Source organism: Convolutriloba macropyga, chromosome 5 (genome assembly GCF_964194025.1).
Source record: "Convolutriloba macropyga chromosome 5, txConMacr16.3, whole genome shotgun sequence".
Taxonomy (NCBI): Eukaryota; Metazoa; Xenacoelomorpha; order Acoela; family Convolutidae; genus Convolutriloba; species Convolutriloba macropyga.
Genome location: NC_134472.1, coordinates 14,007,106 through 14,032,504, shown reverse-complemented (window position 1 = coordinate 14,032,504; position 25,399 = coordinate 14,007,106). Strand labels below are relative to the sequence as shown.

At 34.0% G+C, this 25,399-nt stretch overlaps 1 protein-coding gene across 1 annotated transcript in view; it reads right to left on the bottom strand.

Moving 5' to 3' along the window:
• Positions 1–592: 592 nt before the first annotated feature.
• LOC142339821 (uncharacterized) overlaps positions 593–25,399 on the bottom strand; it is a 25,634-nt gene continuing 827 nt past the window's right edge. Inside the window, exons 2-4 of the mRNA XM_075390114.1 lie at positions 14,742–14,980; positions 2,704–2,872; positions 593–905 (exon numbers count right to left, since the gene is read on the bottom strand). Coding sequence (XP_075246229.1) covers positions 715–905; positions 2,704–2,872; positions 14,742–14,975 — 594 coding nt within the window. The 5' untranslated portion in view covers positions 14,976–14,980 and the 3' untranslated portion in view covers positions 593–714. The remainder of the gene's footprint in view (positions 906–2,703; positions 2,873–14,741; positions 14,981–25,399) is intronic.

The following is a 25,399-nucleotide window of genomic DNA, read 5'->3' as shown; positions in this document are numbered from 1 at the left end:
GTAGTCATACACGATCTTTTCGAAGACAACCACAAACCCGGGTTGAGGTTTTTGAGTAAATTTTTGTAAGAAATGCGGTGAATGCGGTGAGTTTTTGAAAGAAATGTGGTGATTGCGGTGATTGCGTTGAAAATAAATTTCACCGCATTTCACCGCATTTCTTAAAAAAATTCACCGCAAAATTTAACGCAAGTCTTACAAAAATTCACTGCATTTGCTTTCCAACGTTTACTCAACCTGATTTAAAATCACATGAAATACCAAATAAGTACGTGAAAGTTGGCGCAAGTGGAATACGCAGTTGAAGGCATGAAGGAGGTCAGAGGTTCGAATCCGTGTAGGGACGAGTATTTTTTTGAGAACGCTATGAAAATAAATAGTTCACCGCATTCACCGCAAAGATGTAAGAAATTTGCTGTGAAAATTTTTTTTCACCGCATTTCACCGCATTTCTTCTTACGAAAATTCATTGCCAAACCACGAACCGAGAATCATTCAATTCCTATATGACCTTTTATGGCGACCAAGAATCGTATATGACATTGTATGAAACCATGGAAAGTTTTATAATAAGTTCCCCAGAAATTAAAAGTGAAAGTTATATTTAAATTAATTTTTGTGCTGCCTGCTAACCAATTCATATAAGCAAAAGAATTAACCACAACAAAATAACTTATCTAAATTATGTAACATCATGAGCGATTGTATGACACTCTATACAAGTACATGACAGAGGGCGTAGTGCAACTGTGTTCCGTTGCACTCATAGTCATCGATTCCCAAATATTCTGGCTGTTTTCCAGGGCGACTTTGGGCTGTGCACATCTCATCCCGGGCATCTCGAAAATGTCCAGGTTGGGATTCATTTCTCCACAATTCAACAGGCATCGGATTGCCATCGGGGTCTATAAATTGAACCAGGTTAATGGTACTCAAATAAATAGAAATTTCTGGGCAGAAATATCTTTCTCTCCTTTATCACAGTTTAATTCATGTTTTAAAAACGTTCTTCACACCATGCCCCTCCCTCCCGCATTGGCTCTGCTCATGAACTTCACGGGCTAATGAAATTTTACGGGTCTATCAACTTGAATTATGGTTAACTAGGTCAAACTTTTTTATAGTTTTTCATGAGAAACGGGTTGAAACAGCGAAAAAAAAAGAGTCCAAAGGGATCCAAACAAAGAGCGTTCCATTTTCTTGTCGTGCGTGATTTTTGTGTTTCGGAAAGAGCACTGTTAAAAGAACTGTTACAACTTTGAAACTGACTGAGCTAATTTTTATGATGGTTTCGGGTACTTAAAGAATTATATATCCAGCAAACAATACCTTAGAAGATTCCCAAAGCTTGATACGGCCCTATAAGGCGCCCCACTAAATTTATAGTTTCGAACTGCTTCAAGGTAAAGCTCTATAACCGTGGGGGTTACTTGAACGAATAAATGTTGAAAAAATACCATAGAAATCTTAATGTTAGTTTATTGAAATCAATAACTGCTGACCAGAAAAACACAAGAGCAAGTTACTTGGCACCAAAGAGAGATCTGGCAGGACAAATAAAAGAATAATTCTTTGCTTTCGATATGTTCCGGTTGCTAGAGCTTTTTAAAGCGACAGTATTTCGTTTACATTTATGCAAGAACCATTTTTTTTAACAACAATTCCTTAACTTTAAAAAAACCACAAATGATCTTTGCTACCTTATACTTTTAAGAAAACAGGAAATTTTCCAAGGAAAGTTGAAAAAGTATACCCACATTTTCAAATTGTGCATGTGTACTATTTGTACTAATGTCCTGACATCAAGCTAATTTATGAGAAAATTTTAATAATAATTGTCGAAATCAACACAAATTATGTGTTTAACCCGCCATTACCAACACAAACACATAACAAGACCCATATGTAAACTGATTGTTGCTTCCACAAAAACTCTGTGAAGTGTGCCCCGATTATGATCAACGTCAATTGAAAAAACTTTTATCTTTTTTAAAACAGAAAAATTAATGAGAAAAAAATCAATTAATTGTTTTCTTACCTCACCATCTTAGGAAATTTGCATTTTAACACCAAATCCAAGCCTCCAAAGCAACCTGAGGCCTTTAGCGCCCAAAAGACTAAAACCAGCTTAGTTATCATATTTAAAAAACTATGGAAAAAAGACAGATCACCAATAAAATACAAACTCTTTGCCTTGTAGCAAGAGGGCTCACTTATTGTTGCGCGAGGTACTAAAACTCCAACACTCACAAATATTTTTCAAAGTTATGAGATAAAAGTAATAGTTAATGCAATTTTTAAACAAGTTAATTTAAAAGTAACATTATTTTACTAATATTTAGTCGACAAAGTTGACCCAACCTTAAAAAAATGCAAGACCTAAAAATGAAAGATTTAATTCAATCTTTTGAACAACCTTATTTCCCGAAAAAAAAAGTTGTTGAATTGCTCATTTGCCGATTCAGTCCTTCATTTCAATCACTTATAGGCAAAAATTTAGTAGTATTGATGGCGTTTGATTGCGGCAAAATACGACAATTTTATTTCTCGGCAGTTCTAAAAAATGAACTATTGTTCTCTTACTTGCTGGTGTATTCATCTTCTAAATTAGTGATATGTTGAAAAAAATAATTTCTAATCTCGAGGAATATGCTCAGTTTTTGCGAACAAAGATTATCGGTAAAGAGTAAAGGTTCTTTTTACCGACATAGAGAGTCCGATTTTTGCGAATTGCCTCATTTTGTGGACTGAGAGTTCCATCACCGCTCAAATTAGCGGTGATCTCTCGTTTCCAAATGGTCCAGAACCCAGCATCACTGTCTACTTTAAGTCCGTCGCTGATCGCAAATTTCAATAGAGCAGAAAGTTGAGCCTAAACAAACATCATTATTAAATTACTCTCACTACATAAAGATGCTTTCGATAATTATTCCAAGTTGAGGTCCAAGATATCAGCTGAATATGTCCAGACCGAAGAAGGGGCCCTAGTTGAGAAATCTTCGGTTCTTAAACGTAAGAAATTGTCGGTATTGTCGGTTTTTTCTAGCCAAAAACGACGAAAGCCCTTACGATTTTTTCGTCGGTATTGTCGTTTTTGTACGGTATTTAATATTAGAAAGGTTCGGTATTGTCGTTTTTTAACGTAAGAGAGATTCGGTATCGTCGTTTTTAAACGTAAGAGAGATTCGGTATCGTTGAGAGAAACATTAAGAACTATCATATTTTGAGTTTTCCTACCACGAATAAACATGGAAGAAATACCGACGGTTTCTTATGTTTAAATACTGAACATACCGAATCTTGCAAAACCAAACATGCAGGAATTACGAATGAACGCACGAAAGTCTGAAAATGAATGCACGAAAGTCTGGACTTGAATCGATGAAAGACTGGACATGAACACGCAAAAGTATGCTAAACACACGAAGTTCTGGACATGAACGCACGAAAGTATTGACAAGAACTATGGGTATGTTAGCTGGTACTGAATATGACAGCCAGGATATGATAAGCTAATAATTTCTGAAGTTGTCTGAAGCGTAAAAGAATTTCATTCTATGATTACGTGGTTGATTTTAACAAAACTAAAACTGCCAACAAAAATGATTGAACGAGATCTGTGACCAAGCTGTTGTTAGATGATATTTAACATTCCGTATTTATTATTTTATATTTTTTTTACCTGAATGTATTGAATAATGGAGTTTCTACAAGAAAAACATAACGAATAGAAATGTTGGTGATATTTTTATTGCAAGAATTACTGCAACACTAGGGTCAATGTTCTCTTATTGTAAAAGTCGCCTTTTAGGTTGCGGATTGAAATCCAACATTTCAACAAGGCAAAAAAACAAGTATGATAGAAAATTTTTGACGGCTGCGACTAATTTTAGACAAACTGATATGTCAATAATAGACAAATCACTGGTTGTGGAAAATTTTCTTCAATCAATTGCAAATTTGAGCTCACATGAAAAGCAAAAAAAGAGAAACTTTGATAGAGTTTTAAAAGTCAGTTGATGAAAGCAAAAAAAAAAGAAAATAAATATAATAAAAGTAAATAAGAAACAAATACCAGTTTTGATAAGTTCCTGGCTTCAAAGAAATTCCCATCGCTACTACAAAAATTGCTAGACCAGTTGAACACCAGAAATTCCAAAAAAACTGCTAAACTGTGGCAAAAGAAAAAAGCTAGCAATAGGTTTAAAAAATGTATTCAGCTCTTATACCAAAAATAAATGTTGTTTAGACTGGTACTAGTTTAGGACAAATTGATAAGTCAATGAATGTTGTTCAATCGTTGAAGAAATCTATCTACAATGCAGTAAGAACTTGAGCTCAGATGAGCGCGAGAATTAGAAGAACCTCGATTGAAAATTTAGAAGAAAACTTCAAACAATGCAGCTATGAGGCAAGAAGAAAAAAATTTATAATGTATTAAAGAATCATTTGAATAAATTTTAAGTAAATAAATACAGATCGAGATACAACTAAACAAGCAGCAAATATCCGAAAATTGTTAAACTGTCGTAAATAAAAAAGGCAAAAAAGAGGCATTGATTTTCATTCAGCTCTTCTACTGGAAACTTTATCAATCTTTTTTATTTATGTTGGCTGAAAAATTGCCAGTGCTCTTCAAAGCGAATAATAAAAACAAAATGTCTGGATTATTAACTCGATGTAACTAAAACAGCGCACGCTTGGAACAATTTTTTACCTTTTCAGTAAACAAAAAATAAAACGACTGCTGATTGTTGTGTATACCGCAAACTATTGATGAAAAAGCTCAACTCATCCGTTTTTGAGTGGTTTTCCATGCCAGTTTTTTTCTCGAAACAGGCAAAGTACTTCAAATTTTCAAATCTGGCCTACCAGATGACTTCAAATATCATATTCAAGTTGAATTATTATTAAAAAGTAGTCGAAATTTAGAAAAATTTTACAAACAGACAACATATTAATGAATAGCCAGTTCGGTTTTAGAAGTAAGTAAAGTTCGGTTTCTTAAAGGGGAACAACTTAGGGTTTTTCTATGTTGTGTACAACCTACTTATCTCAAAATACTTCCTTGTAATAAACGTTTCTGAATTGGAATTGACTACTGTAATAAACGTTTCTGAATTGGTTATGCTTACAGATGACTACAATTTGGTTCCCAAAAACTATAGTCATCAAGAATTTCCCGTGATGACTGACATAAAAAATTAGAGTAAAACACAATAGACTGCTGGCTCTAAACAAAGATAAAACGATTACTTTAGCGGTAGAAAAAGCAAAATACAAAGCAAGTTTAACTCTATTGGGTTAATTACAAATATTCTAACTAGCGCGCTCAGATGAACAATTTTTCATTGAAAAAAGGCTCACTGGCTACTACTTGATGTGTACCGCCCCAGCTCCAGCTCCTGAACAACACTTTTCAATATTGGGTTTTGTTTTGCTCCTAATTATCAACTAGCTTGTAATAAGACGAGATGAAAAATCAATTTTGTTGAACATGGACTCAAGATAAAATCGACTAGCTTGCCGAGTCATGCAATGTATGGGGCAATAAAGATGCCTGTCATGATCGCATAAAACAGTGAGACAATTGTAAGTCAGCTTGTACTAGAGCGGAATAATCGATAAACAAATAGCAAGCGATTCTATTACCCGAGATAACAACCCAAGTACTGAAACAATTACTCGCCTGTCTTTTGCTTAGGGCCTTTCAGTAGATTTGATACTACCGCCACATTTCTTTCGCAGCTGGCAAACTAAGCAGAGGAGTATGACTTCGTTCCGAGAAGAGAAATTACAAAAAGTACTGACAAAGAATTGGCAAAATAGAAATCCAATTTATTCTTCTTGCTTTTGTTTCCTCTGGAGCAATTTTAGAGATAGTTGGTGTGTTCACCAAGCCCAGATCCCATTTAACTGATAAGAGCAATTTCAGCCCTGATTAGCTTTAGCATTATGTAGGATTTTTGTCATACATTGCTGTCTTACACATTGGAAAAGGCTAAGTGTGATAGATGCGGTAATATACGCACCAATGGAAAGCGATCAAGTTTTAAAAACTATATTTTTATGTTTGCCGTTTCGTCAAAAGGGGATAACTTTTACTGTTCCGTGGATAAATTAAAAGGGTTGTGTTGCATTAAAAAATTTTCATATAGAAAATTTCAGAGTTTGTGTTGATAGAATTTTTGTCTTCGCTGAAATTATTTGTAAAATCCAAAAATTGTGCTCTTCAAAGTTCAATATGTCATTAAATCGTAATCCATAAAAACATTTTTGCTAGCCACAAACATTTAAATAAAACGCTCAACCCTTCCGCTTTTAAATACATCTCCATTCTTATTAATTTAAATTCCGTGGCAGGGCTTTTCCGTTTTTTTTCTGGAAACAGGCAAGTACTTTCAACTTAAAAATCTGGCGCACTTCAAGAAATCGAATATCAAAACCCAGTTTTAATTATTGTTAAAGTTTTTGAAAAAATATTGGTAGTTGAAATTCAATTTGTTTTGCAAACAAACAACAGCATTTTAATGAATCGCCAGTTCTGTTTTAGGTGTAAGTAATTTACCGTTTCTGAAATTGATTAAAAGAAAATAATTAAGAGTTTTTCTTTGTTCTTCACAACCTACAGCTCTCTATATACAGCCTTGTTTACTGTAACAAAGGTTTCAGAATTTGTTATGTTTACAGATGACTCCAATTTGGTTAAACAAAACTACGGTCAACAAGAATTTTTCCTGATGATTGACAGCTAATATTTGATTAAAACATGGTAGTCTAGCTGTAAACAATGATAGAAGAATTACTTTGACTATAAGAAAATCAAAACACAAAGCCAGTTGAAATCTTATATACTGTGTGTTTTTCTTACACAAAATAGATATTGAAATTGTTATAATCTTAAACAAAATACAAAATGTTTTTTTAACCTGAAATTGTTTAATTATGGTCGTCAGTGGCATCAATTGTTTTTCAGTGGCATCATTTGGTATAAATAATTCTTGCGTCAGTGGCATCAATGGGTTTTGTAAAAGTGATGGTTCAATGCTAATGGTTGAAATCTAAGATTTGAACATTGCAAATAATTGGCTATGATAGAAAAATTGTGAAGGCTGCAACTAATTCAATGCAAATTAACATGTCAAGGAATGCAAATCATTGGTTGTGCAGGATTTTCTACAGCCTATTGAAAATTTTAGCTCACATGAAAAGCGAAAAAAATTTGATAGAGTTTTAAAGAAGTCTTTGGACAAAAGCGGAAAAACAGAAGCAGATTTATTCTGGTGTTACTGTAATGAACAATCTAAATGTAATAGTATTAAATAAAAAAATAGAAACCAGTTGTGATAAATTCCTGGCTCCAAAAAACCATTGCTACCAACAAAGAGAGCTAGACCAGCTGAGCAGGAGAGTTTTTAAAAAACATTGTAGAACTGGGGTAAAAAATAACTAAAAAGAGGTTTCAAAATTGAATTCACCTTGCTAAAAATAAAAGTTGTTGAGGCCGATACTAATTTTAAAATAAAATGATTTGTCAGTGAACTCAATTCACTCGTTGTAGAACTTTATCTACAATGCATAAAGTTGTTGAGCCAAATGAATGATGACAAATAGAAGAACTTCGATAAAAATCTAAAAAACACTTCAATAAATGCAGCAAAGCAGGACGCAGAAAATTGTCAAGTTTGTCTAAAGATTTCTTTAAATAGTTTTTCATTAAAAAAACAGATTGGGATATGTTCAAGCCGTCAAAGGAAGTTAAACTACTCCAGCGAAGAATTACACCAAACAAGCAGCAAAAAGAGCCACAAATTGTTAAACTGTAGTAAACTAACAGCAAAAAGGCGATGACTTCGAATCATCTCTTCAACTAGAAATTCTATCACATTTTTTTAATTAACCTGGCTGGACCTTTGCCACTACTCTTCAAAACGAATATTTAGAACATAATGACTAAAACACTAACTCGATGTATCTAAAACAGTGTATGGCAAGGGAAGTTTTTGACATTTTTCATTAATCAAAATATAAAACGAATGCCGATTGATCTGTACATCACAAACATAAAGTGAAAAACTCAACTCTTCAGTTTCTAAGTTGCTCTTCACTCTTATTATTTGAAAGATCGCGGCTGGGCGTTTCCCTTTTTTCTGGAAACAGGCAAATACTTTCAATTTAAAAATCTGGCGCACTTGAAGAAATCAAAATTTCACGACCCAGTTTTAATTAATTTAAAATTTTTTGAAAAAATATTGGTAATTAGAGAGGTAATTTTGAAAGGAAAAAAACAGAAAAAATACAGGAAGTTTCGCCGGAAGATTGACAGCTAAAACTTACAAACATACGGTAAAAATAAAAACACGGTACACTAGCTCCAAACAAAAATAAATCATTCAGTTCAACGGTTTGAAAACTCTTTTGGTGTTAGTTAACAAAATTGTAACTATAGCGCTAATATGAACATTCGTCATTGGAAAAAAATGCTCACCGGCTAATACTGGGAAAATTGTATGTCAGTTTGTACTAGAGCGGAAAATTTGATAAACTAAGAGCTGGAGAGTCTACTACACGAGAACAACTCAAGTACTGGAAAAAAATACTTGTCTCTATTTTGCTGTGAGTTTTTCAGAATGATTTGATACCAAAGCCACTTTTCTTTTGTCACTGGTAATCTAAGTAGAGGGGTATGATTTCGTTCCGAGGAGAGAAAGTACAAAAAAATACGGACAAAGAATTGGCCAAGTAGAAATCCAATTCATTCTTCTGGTTTTTAATTTCTCTGGAGCAGTTCTAGAGGTAGTTAGTGTTTTCATCAAGCCCAGATCCCAATTAACCTATAAGAAAAATTTCAGCCATGATTGTCTTTAACATGAAGTAGGGTTTCTGTCAAAAGCTGCTGTCTTACACATTGGAAAAGGCTGCGTGCGATGGATGCGATGATATACGGACCAATGGAACGCCAGTAGGTTTCGATACCACATTTTTTGTATATGCCGTTCCGTCAATAAGGGGTTACCTTTTACTGTTCAGTGAATAAATTTAAAGGGTTGTGTTGCATTAAAAAATTTCATATAGGAAATTACAGAGCTTCTGTTGATAGATTTACAGCGTTCGCTTAATTTTTTTGTAGAAATCAATCAATGGGTTCTTCAAAAATCATTGTGTCGTCAAATCCTATTCCATAAAAATATTTGCGCCAAAAACATTATGCTAGCCTTGGTACACCAGATGCTAAAAATAAGTGTTGTGTCTTTGTGGGGAGCCACTTTGTTGTGCATTAATCAAATTTTAGCGCTCAGTCAATAGGCAAGTTTCACGACAAACATAAGTCTTGTTAACCAAAACGCAGTCATCTGGAAACATAACCATTTCTGAAACGTTTTTTACAATAGACAAGGCTGTATATAGAGAGTTTTAAGTTGTCAACAAAATCAAAAAACTCTAAATTATTCTCTTTTTAAGCAATTTTAGGAAACGGTACTTCATTCACTCATAGCATGGATCTGGCGCTTCATTAAAATGTGATTGTTTGTAAAACAAGTTTAAACTCCAACTAGCAAAATTTTTAGAAAAAACTTATTCAATAACTGAAATTGGGTTGTGATATTTGTTTTTTCAAGGGCGCTGAATTGTATATTGGAAGTACTTCCCTTTTTCCAGAAAAAAAAGAAAAAAGCCTAGCTACGAACTTTCGATTAATAAGTTTGGAGATGCACTTAAAAACGGAAAAATTGACCTTTTTCATTATATATATGTATATATATATATGTATATATATATATGTATATATATATATATATATATATATATATATATATATATATATATATACATATATATATATATATATATATATATATATATATATATATATATATGTATATGGCGTACACAACAATCAGCAGTCGTTTTATATTTTGACTACTGAAAAAAGTCAAAACCTTTCCCTGCCGTACGCTGTTTTAGATACATCGAGTTAATAATCCAGTTAATATGTTTTTAATATTCGTTTTGAAGATGAGCGGCAAAATTTTTGGCCGTCTAAATACAAACGTTTGATACAGTTTCTAGTTGAACAGATAAATCAAAATCATTGCCTCCTTTCTTCTTTTAATTGTTTTTTAAATTGCAATTTTATGAATTTTTTTGCTGTTTGGTCTAGCTCTTTGCTGTAGTAGTTTTTTTATATTTGATGGCATTAACGCATCCTAATCTGTTTTATATAAGTTTTTAAAATCTAATCAACTGATTTTTACAACGGCATAAAATTTTTTCTGGATGCTTGCCTGCTGGATTAATTGAAGTTTTCCCTTCAAATCCCCTTTCACAAGTCTCCTACTTCTCGCCATTCATTTGAACTCAAGTTCTTAATGCGACGTATATAAATTTCTACAACCAAAGATTTGCATTCATTGACAAATCATTTCGTCTTTAAATATGTACCAGCCTCAACAACTTTTATACCAACTCTAAGTTTTTTCAACGTTCATATCTACAATTTTAAATCGCAGCAGAAATAGGTAATTTTTGAAAAGGTTTGCATACACTAACTTTGCAGTAAGTTTTGCAGAAAAAAATGTCGGATAAAAAACTAGTTTTTGTGTTATTGGTGTTGGATTACTATCATTCCAAAAGCATAAGTTTTTTAAACATTTGAATAACCTGAATTTTTGTTTTTTTAGATCTCTTAAAGTTTGAGTATTAAAATAACCTAACATTGCATGTTTACACAATTCTACAACTAGGAGGCAAACGTTTTCATCAATCTCTTCCAAACAACAGTTTTCTTTTTGTTTGGTATAATTAATTAGAAAAATACAGAAAACTGTCTTCATTATACAAGTAAGGTCAAACCCAACCTTCACAACCTAATCCAAATTAGCTATCCTCGATGAAATTTTTTACGTAAAAACGCAATATTTGGTTGGATGGAAACACAGTATTGTTGGACAGAATTATCATTGTAACCCTATACTCATCTAATCCGAGTAAAACGTGACGCTTCTCTTGCTGGCCTTGTTGCTGTCTTAGAACAATTGACCGTAGACGGCCGGAAGCCTAAAAAAATCAGATCAAGTTTCCTAATTTCGAATTGTGAACATTAAAACAAAAATTCCGTAAAATTTTACTGTAGTGGCAGACAAAGAAGGTTGAGCGTTTCTTAAAGAAAAAATATCTCAAAAATCAGACAACAGCCATTTAACAAGCTGGGTTGATCGACGTATGCAATTTCATTTTTCAATTGAACATATAACTGGCACAAAAATTGATTCCATTGATTTTTTTCTCTCGACAACCCAATCAACATGCTAAAAGAAACTCAGCACATGATGACGTATTTTTTGCTGCAAGGTTTGATCAGATTTCTGAAACAGCAACAAATGTAAAATTTAGTTCTGAAAGTTTTGCATTTGATTTTTGTTCATCAGTTGAAACCTACAATTCTGATCAACAAAATTACACACCCATTTTACAGACTTAGAATCAACTAAATCAATGAGCCAGTTCCCACTGCAAGAATGCGGGCAAAATAAATAAAATAAAATCATCCACTGAACAGATACCGATATTAAACTCCGGGTTTAAACTAAACAAAAGAAAGTATACACATCTTGCACTACGTCTATGCTACATGTACGTACAAATCAATTCAAGAAATTTCACCGTAGTAAACATACCAAAAGTTTCCCGGCAGCGAGAAACGCAATTAATTACTAGACGATTCCCGCTAAAACTTCATCATTCCAATCAGAGTGCAGAAATCATAAACTGTTTTTAGAGCCCTGTTCATTGTCCAAGGCCACATTGTAAAACAGCTTCCTAATTAATCAGTTAGCTACCTGTAACCATCTCAATCAACAAAATAACAGTGCCTTCTTCTTCCAAATCAACCAAAAAGAAATCAACTAATACTACTTTTTTATAGAGGCTTTTGAAGCTGAACAAACCCTTTCAACTCCAACCGTCAACTCGCCAGTCATATCCTCAGTATAAGCCAACCCTCTAAATAATAGTCCACAAAAACCGGCGCTCGAAAAGAAAGTGGTTATAGTTTTTAGAAAGAGTCGGTTTGATCCTCTCACAAAGACGCCGTTCTCAAAGAAGTACCTGTTTTCCTTCTTATGAATCAGGAGGAACGTTTGAAAGCAAGAATCCAATACCTTTTTTCCTACTGAAAAGACCTGCATTTATAATCTGGCTGTCTCTGTGTAGACCAGAGGATAACTATCCCAAACGCGCTGCGAGAAGTCCTGTTAGACGACATCTACGCTAGCAAACCGGAAACATAGTTGAGATGTTTTATAGACATAGGCCATACAAGAACAGAGAACTAATTGTTCAATCATTTGAAAATAAATCTTTTACAGTGATATTTAAGAATGTCAAAACGGTGAGTACCGCTAAGCAATTCTCACCATCTCTACAATAAATTTCGGGATCATATTTGACACAAGGGTAATCACATATATGTTCTAGCTGAAATAGATTGTTTTTCAAATACAAAACCGCAGATTTAAAAAACCAATGCCCTAAATGCAACAAATTTCCTTTGCATGTACATTGATAACCACAGTGTTACTCGGACAATTCAACCGCATCAATCAAAAAGTTTAGTTGAAATTTAAGTAGAACTTTGGAAGCCCCTGTTAACCTTCATCAAGCAATTGGTCTTGTAGAACGTTTGATAGACACATTACGGCGTCGAATTGCATGTATTAGAGATTGAAATGAAACCACAAACTTGCTCTACATGAAACAAGTTTTATAATGGCTTATATGTCAATTTGGCGTATATAAAGAAAAAATTGAAATTTCGCACTTCGAAGCAGACTCTAGTCGTGAAGCTAACGATCCGCTCAGCATGAAATGCCCAAGACCTGAATTTTCAAAAATTTCACTTAAGTGTGATATAAATCATTATGTAGACGAGGACAAAGTCATCCCGAAACAATATTAACGGAGGATAAGTGGATTAGTTGAAATTGTTACAATTTTGACATGGAGAAATGAAAGACCAATGCTACTCGCGAATCAAATAATCATGAACGAGCAAGCACTGACGGTGAATTAAAATTTCTCCGATCTATCAAGGTCTTTCGCCCAGTTCCATTATCCAAGTTCGCCCAATTGCCCAGTTAGCCCTAAAAAATCAAGGAAAATGAAATTCGAAAGAGGATTTGGAGGGCCTATACGATGTGCTGGCAGCGGGGTTACCGATCTTAAAAAACAAAATCCGGGTCGAGGCGTGAGCGCTAAAAATCGATGAAAACTGTAAGAATTACGATGAATGCGGTGAAAAGATGTAGGATTTGCTGTTTTTAGCGGTGAATGTGGTGAATGCGGTGAAAAAAAAACATTTACCGTTATAAACCGCAAATCTTACAAAAATTCAACGCATATGTTTTACATAAGGTATAGTGAATCTGATTTAAATTCTGAAAAAATATATTAAGAGTAAGTGTTAGGTCGCTCAGTGGATGAAGAAGTGGCCGACATGCAGGAGATCAGAGTTCAAACCCGTGTACGGGAGGTTTTTTGATTAGAATTGCGGTGATTGCGGTGAAAAAAACATTCACCGCTTAAAATTGCAAATCTTACAAAAATTTACCGCTAAATTCACCGCAAATCTTACAAAAACTCACCGCTTTTACCGCATTTATCGCAAAAAGATGCGGGCGCTAGGCGGTGAAAAATTTTTTCACCGCTTTTCACCGCAATTCTTACATTTTGTCCTGTCGAAACCTCGACCCGGGAACCAACGACCTCTGCTATTGAAGAATAAAGAGAACCAATTTTAACGGTACGCAATAGTGATATCGAAAAACTTGGTACCTAATTAGAACGACAAACGCCCCTCAAAGCATGCGCTAACAGACGCGGACCTCGAAAAACAGTTCTCTGAGCATCGAAGTCCTCCTCTCAAATCGACAGTGTCTCCGACGGCCGAAGTTACCATCCCTAATTCGATTAATTAGAGTCTAATTCAGGTCACATTTTGCTCTGAATTTGTCTGATTCAGAGCTAATTCAGTGATTCATTCTGAATAATCTTCTGATTCAGAAGAATACTGAATACTTTCTCTGAACTTTGCTCTGATTCAGAGAAATTCAGAAATCACTTGAGAGTTGGTTCTGAAATCCTTCTGAATCAGTACTAAAACTTGAAAATTCTATGAAATTGTTCTGAATCAGTACTGATTGTCACTGAACTTTAGGTGTGAGACAAATTTGATGTTAACTTCATTTGTAGAATGATCATCAACAAGATAAACTAAGTAAGAGGTACTTAATTCACTTGATGACCATTTACCAAATAAGCGCTGGACAGCATCAGAAAACGCTATGCGAGAAATACATTGAGAATTCAGAACATTGTAAGGATGGATTGCAAGCTAATTTTTACGAAAAACATGCAGCTCATTTCAGCTCAAATCTTCTATATTTGTCTATCTTCGCCACGGCTGGAATTCAACCGATATCTTTAACTGGGATTCAAATTCTTATTATTCTTTAAAAAAGAGAGAGAATAAGAAACACAAACCATTTTGTGCGAACAGTCATGCAAACATAACAGCAATTTGAAAGGCAACAAACAATTAACGAAAGGAAAGAAAAGAAGTAGATAGATTAGGTTGCGAATTGCGATATTAAATACAAATTCTTTTGAAAATGAATCAGTACCAAAAAGAACCAGATTTAACAATGATTATTACTGAAAGAAAAAATTTTGTGAATACCCACCTTTGTTTGAACGTCAACAATGTGTCCATAGTTGGAACAGATCACTTGGGCTCTGCTGTAGCTCACAAGTCCCGCTCTGAGGGTGCCTACATCGAAACAGCCTGTAGTAGAGACCTCAGGCACGTAGTTGGCATCATAACGTTGGCATATAGTTCGATTGTTACCCTCCACTGTTCTTTTCACAGTCAACAATGCAACCCACAGCAAGAGTTTTCTTGTGGCCACAACTGTCATGTTTCCTGACAAAATCTTCTTGTTACATTGGCCTTTTTACCACCAAATATACGCATGCAGAGTTACAATTTCATTAAGAGGAGGAATTGTCTTCACGGAATTTTGTCAAGTGACCGGAATCCACGTTTTTCGGAATTCCTATTTTATTACAAATGAAAAAAAAACTTTGAACAAAATAACGGGTGCCAAGACTCTTCTTATGTGATAAGTGAACTCTCAGTGCCATTTCAGATATTTCCGGAACCCTCTGAATGACGTAACTTGCTTTATTTGGATTAAGTCAAGCCCAGGCGTTTGCGCAGCTGAATACTTTGGAACGTCCATTGAAATCACTCATATTTCGCTCAATAGAGGACGGTTTGATTTTGATCAAGAGAAAATGTTGTCCGCGTCATTGCCAATAAATTTTTTGATCTAATTTTGTATTCAATTTCTTGATTCGGAGAGATTGCATTCTGTGAATGCAGTAAAATTTTCAAGACAAATCTGATAACACCAAATTTTGCCGCCGTTTGCGAATTGATTGTCCCAGCAATTCTCTACCTCCCACTCTTGCAATGTTGAAAAATTATTTTCTACATCTCTTTATTGATAGATCGTATATTAGTCACTCTTAACAAACAGTTTCTCTAAACAATTCTTGATTTGAGCATGAGGAACGCTTGACCAAATATAGAATATAAACTTGATCCCCTGCACTGGTTTAGTTGATCTCTCCACGTATCATTCAGGATCGCCGTCTGCAGTTTATTCTTTGGAAATTTTATCTTTATTCTTGCATGTTCCGATATTTTTTGACTCCGTTCTCCTCGGCATGACTTTGTTTCTTTTGAGCGCCATTATGGCAAAAACACGAAAAAATGCCTCGTATATATCAGAATGTTTCTCGTAACGCCAGATGGCTAACCATTTTGAACGCGAGGAGTAATTTGGACTCCTCATACGTTATGACTTTGTAGCAATGAATGGCTAAGCAAAACAAATCTCAATGATTGCAGGACTATAAACAAGAAGATGTTTCTTTAGATATTTCCCTAGTCGATTGAATTGTTGGTTGAATTTCAATGGTCATTTCTCAAAACAGGGTTAAATTGCGTTGCCATTTTTAGCAAAGGCAACCAAGATAGAATCTGACTGCATCAGAGATGTTTTGGCAATCTTACACATCTTTCAAGGCTTACCAATTCTTTTCTAATGATGTTCAATTCTTCAACCTCTTTAATTTCTTTCAAAAATAAAATAATTGCGTCTAAAAACTCCATTGTTTTCTTGCTCAGTATTAGCACTTATCTAATTCCTTATTACCTATATCTCCATCATATACTTATCTACTTCTTTGGACACTTTTTTTAATGTTCTTTTTGGTTTCTTTTGGAATAATCTGGGCATTTTGCCTAATATACCATTGATTGCGCATCCGATTTTACTGTATGATCCTGCACTTCTACCAAAGACTGAGGCAATATTGTATAGCAAGAAAATGGCAGCAATGCCTCTAAATTGATACTTCGTTGTGGCTCGATGAAAAAATGTGAAATTCAAGCACTTTCTCTATGTTTTTTTTTGAGGAGGTCGTATTGCAAAAACAACATAAGGAACAATTTAATTAATATTTCTAATTTCTTCTGCGATGTGAACTCTCTGACAAAAATTTGGACAAAGTGGTATCCGTGTAAACACTTGGAACTTTATACGTCAAGTTAGCAGTGCATTGTAAAGAAATTCAAAGAAAAAAAACTATCAAAGACGCAATCAAAAAATTCAAGTCTTTTGTTCAGTTCTAAAAAAATTGATAACCGTAAACAAAGATGTTGATACTGTAGTCAAATACGATTGCTTCAAACTGAGTTTACTGATGTTTTTGTGCTAAATAGAGCTACTCGCTATTTTTCAGCGGTTTGTAAAATGGTAGATGCTGTTGAAGCTTTAGAATGAACGCATGTAGAAACAAAAAAAAGATGCAACTGTTGTTTATTGCACTTGCTTGGTGTTCATTGAAAACTCTAGAAAAAGAAACAAATTTTAGACCTTGGGCTTTGCTTATTTGTTTATATCTGGGGTTAAACCTTTGGTTTAATTAAATTTATCTGGGAGATGAAATGATTTAACATGGGAAATTTTATTATTCATTGTCGATATTTTCAAACTGTTGGTCCAACTGTTTAATAAATCGGCCACAGACACTTCTCCCTAATAATATAATCCGAACGTTTACATAAACATTTTTTGTGATACGTTGATCTATAGGCTGTCAATATACACACATCTAAATTGGAAAAGCTGTTGAAAGTCGACTTAAATCATGGGCTAAATCATGGAATTCCCAACTAAAAGCACGGGTCTGAGGTCTGAGAGCCAAAGTTGGAACCTGAGAAATTTGAACGAACATATTGTCACTATAAATAGCCGGCTATAAGCTTGTCTGCAGTTAAATTTAGCGAAAAAACTTTTTCCCGCTAAATTTTTGCGAGCGTCCGCAATGGCAAAAACATGTGATGTTCGTTGTCGTGAGAGTTGAAATATTTAAAATTCCGAAGTTCGCATAATATGCGGTGTCTATGATAGAAGTTTTTGCCGCAAAAAATGTAGTTTTGTATTTGCAATGCGTTAATAATATTATTGTCCCAAATTAGACCACCAGTAACATTCTTATTGTTGTCTCTGAGGTGTAGTGCAGTTGGAGACATTTTCAGAAGCCATAAAGATCCCGTTCAAGTGTCATGGTAGCATTCAAATGAGAGGATAGACCAAAATCAGATCCAGGTTTACCAAAAATGGGACTATACTGGAGGAGGAGTGTATAAACTGATTTTTTTGCTCCAAAAGAACTGATTCTAACCAAGAAAATTGAGCAAGAAAATTGAGCAAAGTGCGAGCTCAAAAGGACTCGTTCTTGCATGACATTTACACTCGATGATGTTATCACAGTTTCTTTTTTCAATTCCGTTTAAAACTTTTGGACTATTGCAAATTTCTGGAGAAGCAAATGAAAGTGATTTTGCGTGTTTTGCTACTTCAATATAAGCAATTTGCGTTTCATCGGAGATGCTTTTTTGTGTAATTCAGTGCTGATAATTGTGGATTAATAGGAGCTACGGGTTTTGCTGGTTCTCAAGTCAGCACCAAAAAAGTTGCTATTTCTAAAACTGAATTTGTTGTCATTTTATAACATTACTGCTCACTAATGAACAATGCTCCTGATCCATGGTGCAAGAAGATTAATCTAATCAAACTCTTACAATTATCAATGTCCGACAAGAAAATATTTTAAAAAAACCTCCTAGATGACATATGGAATGTGTACAATTTTTCATATTTGCAAACAAAATTATTCTTCTTCTCCATGGGATAAACGAATTTTCAAAAATCAGATATTGGTGTTGGTATAACATCAATAATATATAGTTTTTCATCTTTTTGTCACATAAAGAAGAAAAATGAGGTTTCTCTTTCGAATATAAAAAATTGTACACATTATTTAAATCATCCAGGAGCGTTTTCTTGTCGCTCCTGGAAGATTTTGTTAATTGGAAGCGTTAGATTAGGTGTTAGAAGTACTTTTTACTAATTATAATTTGCAATTGCTTTTCGACAAAAAATAGCTCTTAAAGTAGCGTGTTATGCCTCAAATTCATGAAAAATTAAGAAACTAATTCCTTTAGAACAACTCAGAACGGTGTTTTGTCACTTAAAAAAACATCGTACGTGTTCGCTGTCGACTTTGAGATTTTGAATCGAAGTGTTTCACAATTCGTTGGTAAAATTTTTATTGGCATTGCTTTCTTGAGAAATCCATTGTCAACAAGAGCGTCGTGTGATAAATTACTGACAATGAACTGAAACCAGATTATTATTTCGTTCAATTTATTCCTGGCTAAGTACCTAAAAAAAGATGTTTCAGTTTGGTCAAAATATATTTCTAAGGCTTGAAATTGAACTTTGTAGTTAATGCACAAAAATAAGCTATGTGTTTCTTTTTCGTGGGTTTCTATACCAGCTATTTCGTTGGAAACGTTTTTTTAAAAAAGTACAGTTATGCCTGATAATCCTCCGTTTCCTCCCCAGTGGCGTTTATCAACGCGGTGATAGCTATCTCCTCAAAAAAATTTTTTGACGTTTATAACTGGCTCTATTCATGATTCAATTTTTACTCGCCTTTTCGGGTGTCGCTATTTTTCCACTTTTTTCTGATCAGACAAAATTAGGCCTCTTTGAGCGGAGGCTTAAACTTGATTGTTTTTTTTGTGAACTGTTACTGGTTTTGCAAGGAAACAAACTCCGAAGATGTGGTTGATTGTGAATTAATTCCATTGAACACAGTCGAAAAATTGTTTTTTTTTTCGGGTTAGCTGCTTTATTGTGATAATAACCTCAAATCTGTTTGCAAGTCAATGTCATGACAACTTTTTCTATTTTGTTCAATTTTTTCGAATTGTCTTTGGCACTCCAATTAAAATCTAATTATTTAAATCATCCAAGAGCGTTTTCTTGTCGCTCCTGGTTGATTTTGTTAATTGGAAGCGTTAGATTAGGTGTTAGAAGTACTTTTTACTAATTATAATTTGCAATTGCTTTTCGACAAAAAATAGCTCTTAAAGTAGCGTGTTATGCCTCAAATTCATGAAAAATTAAGAAACTAATTCTTTTAGAACAACTCAGAACGGTGTTTTGTCACTTAAAAAAACATCGTACGTGTTCGCTGTCGACTTTGAGATTTTGAATCGAAGTGTTTCACAATTCGTTGGTAAAATTTTTATTGGCATTGCTTTCTTGAGAAATCCATTGTCAACAAGAGCGTCGTGTGATAAATTATTGACAATGAACTGAAACCAGATTATTATTTCGTTCAATTTATTCCTGGCTAAGTACCTAAAAAAAGATGTTTCAGTTTGGTCAAAATATATTTCTAAGGCTTGAAATTGAACTTTGTAGTTAATGCACAAAAATAAGCTATTCTATTCATGCATGTTCCGATACTTTTTGACTCTGTTCTCCTCGGCATGACTTTGTTTCTTTTGAGCGCCATTATGGCAAAAACACGCAAAAATGCCTCGTATATATCAGAATGTTTCTCGTAACGCCAGATGGCTAACCATTTTGAACGCGAGAAGTAATTTGGACTCCTCATACGTTATGACTTTGTTGCAATGAATGGCTAAGCAAAACAAATCTCAATGATTGCAGGACTATAAACAAGAAGATGTTTCTTTAGATATTTCCCTAGTCGATTGAATTGTTGGTTGAATTTCAGTGGTCATTTCTCAAAACAGGGATAAATTGCGTTGCCATTTTTAGCAAAGGCAACCAAGATAGAATTTGACTGCATCAGAGATGTTTTGGCAATCTTACACATCTTTCAAGGCTTACCAATTCTTTTCTAATGATGTTCAATTCTTCAACCTCTTTAATTTCTTTCAAAAAATAAAATAATTGCGTCTAAAAACTCCATTGTTTTCTTGCTAAGTATTAGCACTTATCTAATTCCTTATTACATATATCTTCATCATATACTTATCTACTTCTTTGGACACTTTTTTTAATGTTCTTTTTGGCCTCTTTTGGAATACTCTGGGCATTTTGCCTAATATACCATTGATTGCGCATCCGATTTTACTGTATGATCCTGCACTTCTACCAAAGACTGAGGCAATATTGTATAGCAAGAAAATGGCAGCAATGCCTCTACAATTGATACTTCGTTGTGGCTCGATGAAAAAATGTGAAATTCAAACACTTTCTCTATGTTTTTTTGAGGAGGTCGTATTGCAAAAACAACATAAGGAACAATTTAATTAATATTTCTAATTTCTTCTGCGATGTGAACTCTCTGACAAAAATTTGGACAAAGTGGTATCCGTGTAAACACTTGGAACTTTATACGTCAAGTTAGCTGTGCATTGTAAAGAAATTCAAAGAAAAAAAACTATCAAAGACGCAATCAAAAGTTTCAAGTCTTTTTGTTCAGTTCTAAAAAAATTGATAACCGTAAACAAAAATGTTGATACTGTAGTCAAATACGATTGCTTCAAACTGAGTTTACTGATGTTTTTGTGCTAAATAGAGCTACTCGCTATTTTTCAGCGGTTTGTAAAATGGTAGATGCTGTTGAAGCATTGGAATGAACGCATGTAGAAACAAAAAAAAGATGCAACTGTTGTTTATTGCACTTGCTTGGTGTTCATTCAAAACTCAAGAAAAAAAACAAATTTTAGAGCTTGGGCTTTGCTTATTTGCTTATATCTGGGGTTAAACCTTTGGTTTAATTAAATTTATCTGGGAGATGAAATGATTTAACATGGGAAATTTTATTATTCATTGTCGATATTTTCAAACTGTTGGTCCAACTGTTTAATAAATCGGCCACAGACACTTCTCCCTAATAATATCATCCGAACGTTTACATAAACATTTTTTGTGATACGTTGATCTATAGGCTGTCAATATACACACATCTAAATTGGAAAAGCTGTTGAAAGTCGACTTAAATCATGGGCTAAATCATGGAATTCCCAACTAAAAGCACGGGTCTGAGGTCTGAGAGCCAAAGTTGGAACCTGAGAAATTTGAACGAACATATTGTCACTATAAATAGCCGGCTATAAGCTTGTCTGCAGTTAAATTTAGCAAAAAAACTTTTTCCCGCTAAATTTTTGCGAGCGTCCGCAATGGCAAAAACATGTGATGTTCGTTGTCGTGAGAGTTGAAATATTTAAAATTCCGAAGTTCGCATAATATGCGGTGTCTATGATAGAAGTTTTTGCCGCAAAAAATGTAGTTTTGTATTTGCAATGCGTTAATAATATTATTGTCCCAAATTAGACCACCAGTAACATTCTTATTGTTGTCTCTGAGGTGTAGTGCTGTTGGAGACATTTTCAGAAGCCATAAAGATCCCGTTCAAGTGTCATGGTAGCATTCAAATGAGAGGATAGACCAAAATCAGATCCAGGTTTACCAAAAATGGGACTATACTGGAGGAGGAGTGTATAAACTGATTTTTTTGCTCCAAAAGAACTGATTCTAACCAAGAAAATTGAGCAAGAAAATTGAGCAAAGTGCGAGCTCAAAAGGACTCGTTCTTGCATGACATTTACACTCGATGATGTTATCACAGTTTCTTTTTTCAATTCCGTTTAAAACTTTTGGACTATTGCAAATTTCTGGAGAAGCAAATGAAAGTGATTTTGCGTGTTTTGCTACTTCAATATAAGCAATTTGCGTTTCATCGGAGATGCTTTTTTGGGTAATTCAGTGCTGACAATTGTGGATTAATAGGAGCTACGGGTTTTGCTGGTTCTCAAGTCAGCACCATAAAAGTTGCTATTTCTAAAACTGAATTTGTTGTCATTTTATATCATTACTGCTCACTAATGAACAATGCTCCTGATCCATGGTGCAAGAAGATTAATCTAATCAAACTCTTACAATTATCAAAGTCGGACAAGAAAATATTTTAAAAAAACCTCCTAGATGACATATGGAATGTGTACAATTTTTCATATTTGCAAACAAAATTATTCTTCTTCTCCATGGGATAAACGAATTTTCAAAAATCAGATATTGGTGTTGGTATAACATCAATAATATATAGTTTTTCATCTTTTTGTCACATAAAGAAGAAAAATGAGGTTTCTCTTTCGAATATAAAAAATTGTACACATTATTTAAATCATCCAGGAGCGTTTTCTTGTCGCTCCTGGAAGATTTTGTTAATTGGAAGCGTTAGATTAGGTGTTAGAAGTACTTTTTACTAATTATAATTTGCAATTGCTTTTCGACAAAAAATAGCTCTTAAAGTAGCGTGTTATGCCTCAAATTCATGAAAAATTAAGAAACTAATTCTTTTAGAACAACTCAGAACGGTGTTTTGTCACTTAAAAAAACATCGTACGTGTTCGCTGTCGACTTTGAGATTTTGAATCGAAGTGTTTCACAATTCGTTGGTAAAGTTTTTATTGGCATTGCTTTCTTGAGAAATCCATTGTCAACAAGAGCGTCGTGTGATAAATTATTGACAATGAACTGAAAGCAGATTATTATTTCGTTCAATTTATTCCTGGCTAAGTACCTAAAAAAGATGTTTCAGTTTGGTCAAAATATATTTCTAAGGCTTGAAATTGAACTTTGTAGTTAATGCACAAAAATAAGCTATGTGTTTCTTTTTCGTTGGTTTCTATACCAGCTATTTCGTTGGAAACGTTTTTTTAAAAAAGTATAGTTATGCCTGATAATCCTCCGTTTCCTCCCCAGTGGCGTTTATCAACGCGGTGATAGCTATCTCCTCAAAAAAATTTTTTGCCGTTTATAACTGGCTCTATTCATGATTCAATTTTTACTCGCCTTTTCGGGTGTCGCTATTTTTCCACTTTTTTCTGATCAGACACAATTGGGCCTCTTTGAGCGGAGGCTTAAACTTGATTGTTTTTTTGTGAACTGTTACTGGTTTTGTAAGGAAACAAACTCCGAAGATGTGGTTGATTGTGAATTAATTCCATTGAACACAGTCGAAAAATTGTTTTTTTTTCGGGTTAGCTGCTTTATTGTGATAATTAACTCAAATCTGTTTGCAGGTCAATGTCATGACAACTTTTTCTATTTCGTACAATTTTTTCGAATTGTCTTTGGCACTTCAATTAAAATCTAATTATTTAAATCATCCAAGAGCGTTTTCTTGTCGCTCCTGGTTGATTTTGTTAATTGGAAGCGTTAGATTAGGTGTTAGAAGTTCTTTTTACTAATTATAATTTGCTATTGCTTTTCGACAAAAAATAGCTCTTAAAGTAGCGTGTTATGCCTCAAATTCATGAAAAATTAAGAAACTAATTCTTTTAGTACAACTCAGAACGGTGTTTTGTCACTTAAAAAAACATCGTACGTGTTCGCTGTCGAGATTTTGAATCGAAGTGTTTCACAATTCGTTGGTAAAATTTTTATTGGCATTGCTTTCTTGAGAAATCCATTGTCAACAAGAGCGTCGTGTGATAAATTATTGACAATGAACTGAAACCAGATTATTATTTCGTTCAATTTATTCCTGGCTAAGTACCTAAAAAAGATGTTTCAGTTTGGTCAAAATATATTTCTAAGGCTTGAAATTGAACTTTGTAGTTAATGCACAAAAATAAGCTATGTGTTTCTTTTTCGTGGGTTTCTATACCAGCTATTTCGTTGGAAACGTTTTTTTAAAAAAGTATAGTTATGCCTGATAATCCTCCGTTTCTTCCCCAGTGGAGTTCATCAACGCGGTGATAGCTATCTCCTCAAAATTTTTTTGACGTTTATAACTGGCTCTATTCATGATTCAATTTTTCCTCGCCTTTTCGGGTGTCGCTATTTTTCCACTTTTTTCTGATCAGACACAATTGGGCCTCTTTGAGCGGAGGCTTAAACTTGATTGTTTTTTTTTGTGAACTGTTACTGGTTTTGTAAGGAAACAAACTCCGAAGATGTGGTTGATTGTGAATTAATTCCATTGAACACAGTCGAAAAATTGTTTTTTTTCGGGTTAGCTGCTTTATATTGATAATTAACTCAAATCTGTTTGCAGGTCAATGTCATGGCAACTTTTTCTGTTTCGTACAATTTTTTCGAATTTTGGCACTCCAATTAAAATCTAATCTCGTTAGCGCAAAAGTTGATATTTAATTGGAAAAACTCTTGCTTCAACTCCCTTTAGGTGAGCCAATCAATCTTTGGACGTAGCATACTTGGTGTTGGATTTGTTTTCCTGAAAGTTTGAACTAAGAAGTGAAAATCAATCAGGTTTGTTGCAGCTTATTTTAATCTCGGACACAGGAAAAGGTGACGGTGGCATTCTTGGGACCGCAGAAAAACCAATTGTTTTGACTCTGAAAAACCTCTATATTGATGGTCAAAAACTGCAAAGCATTCAAAGAGAAAACCATATGTTTGATGTAAGGCACTTGCTACTGGTTTTCTGGTTTCCGTGACTTTTTGGATGATGAACGTGGACTCCAACTAAAGTTGCGGGTGCTGGGGGTAAAATTATTATTGGAAACTGAATATCAATTTACTGTGGAGATCCGTTACGAGGACTATGTTGGAATTCGAAAACAAAAGTTTCGATATCAACGCATGATTAATGAATGAGAAGAATTAAATTTTAGATGTGTTGACGCCTTTTGTAATCTGTTTAACAATTTTGTTCAATTTTAGAACAGTTTAAAATGAACGTGGAAGTTTTAAACTCTTTAGGTTTGGATAGTTGTTGCAGAAGAAAACTAGTTTTTTTCTACAAAACAAATTTTTGCCTTTAGTCTCTGTCGGCACATGCTCTTTTATTCCCCTTTTGCTAAGCTGCGTATTTTGTTTCAAAGGAGAGTCATCAAGTAAGATTAACTCATTCTGGTTTTCAAGTACTTTTATCTACTCTTTTTTTCAAACTCATATGATTCAATGCCCGA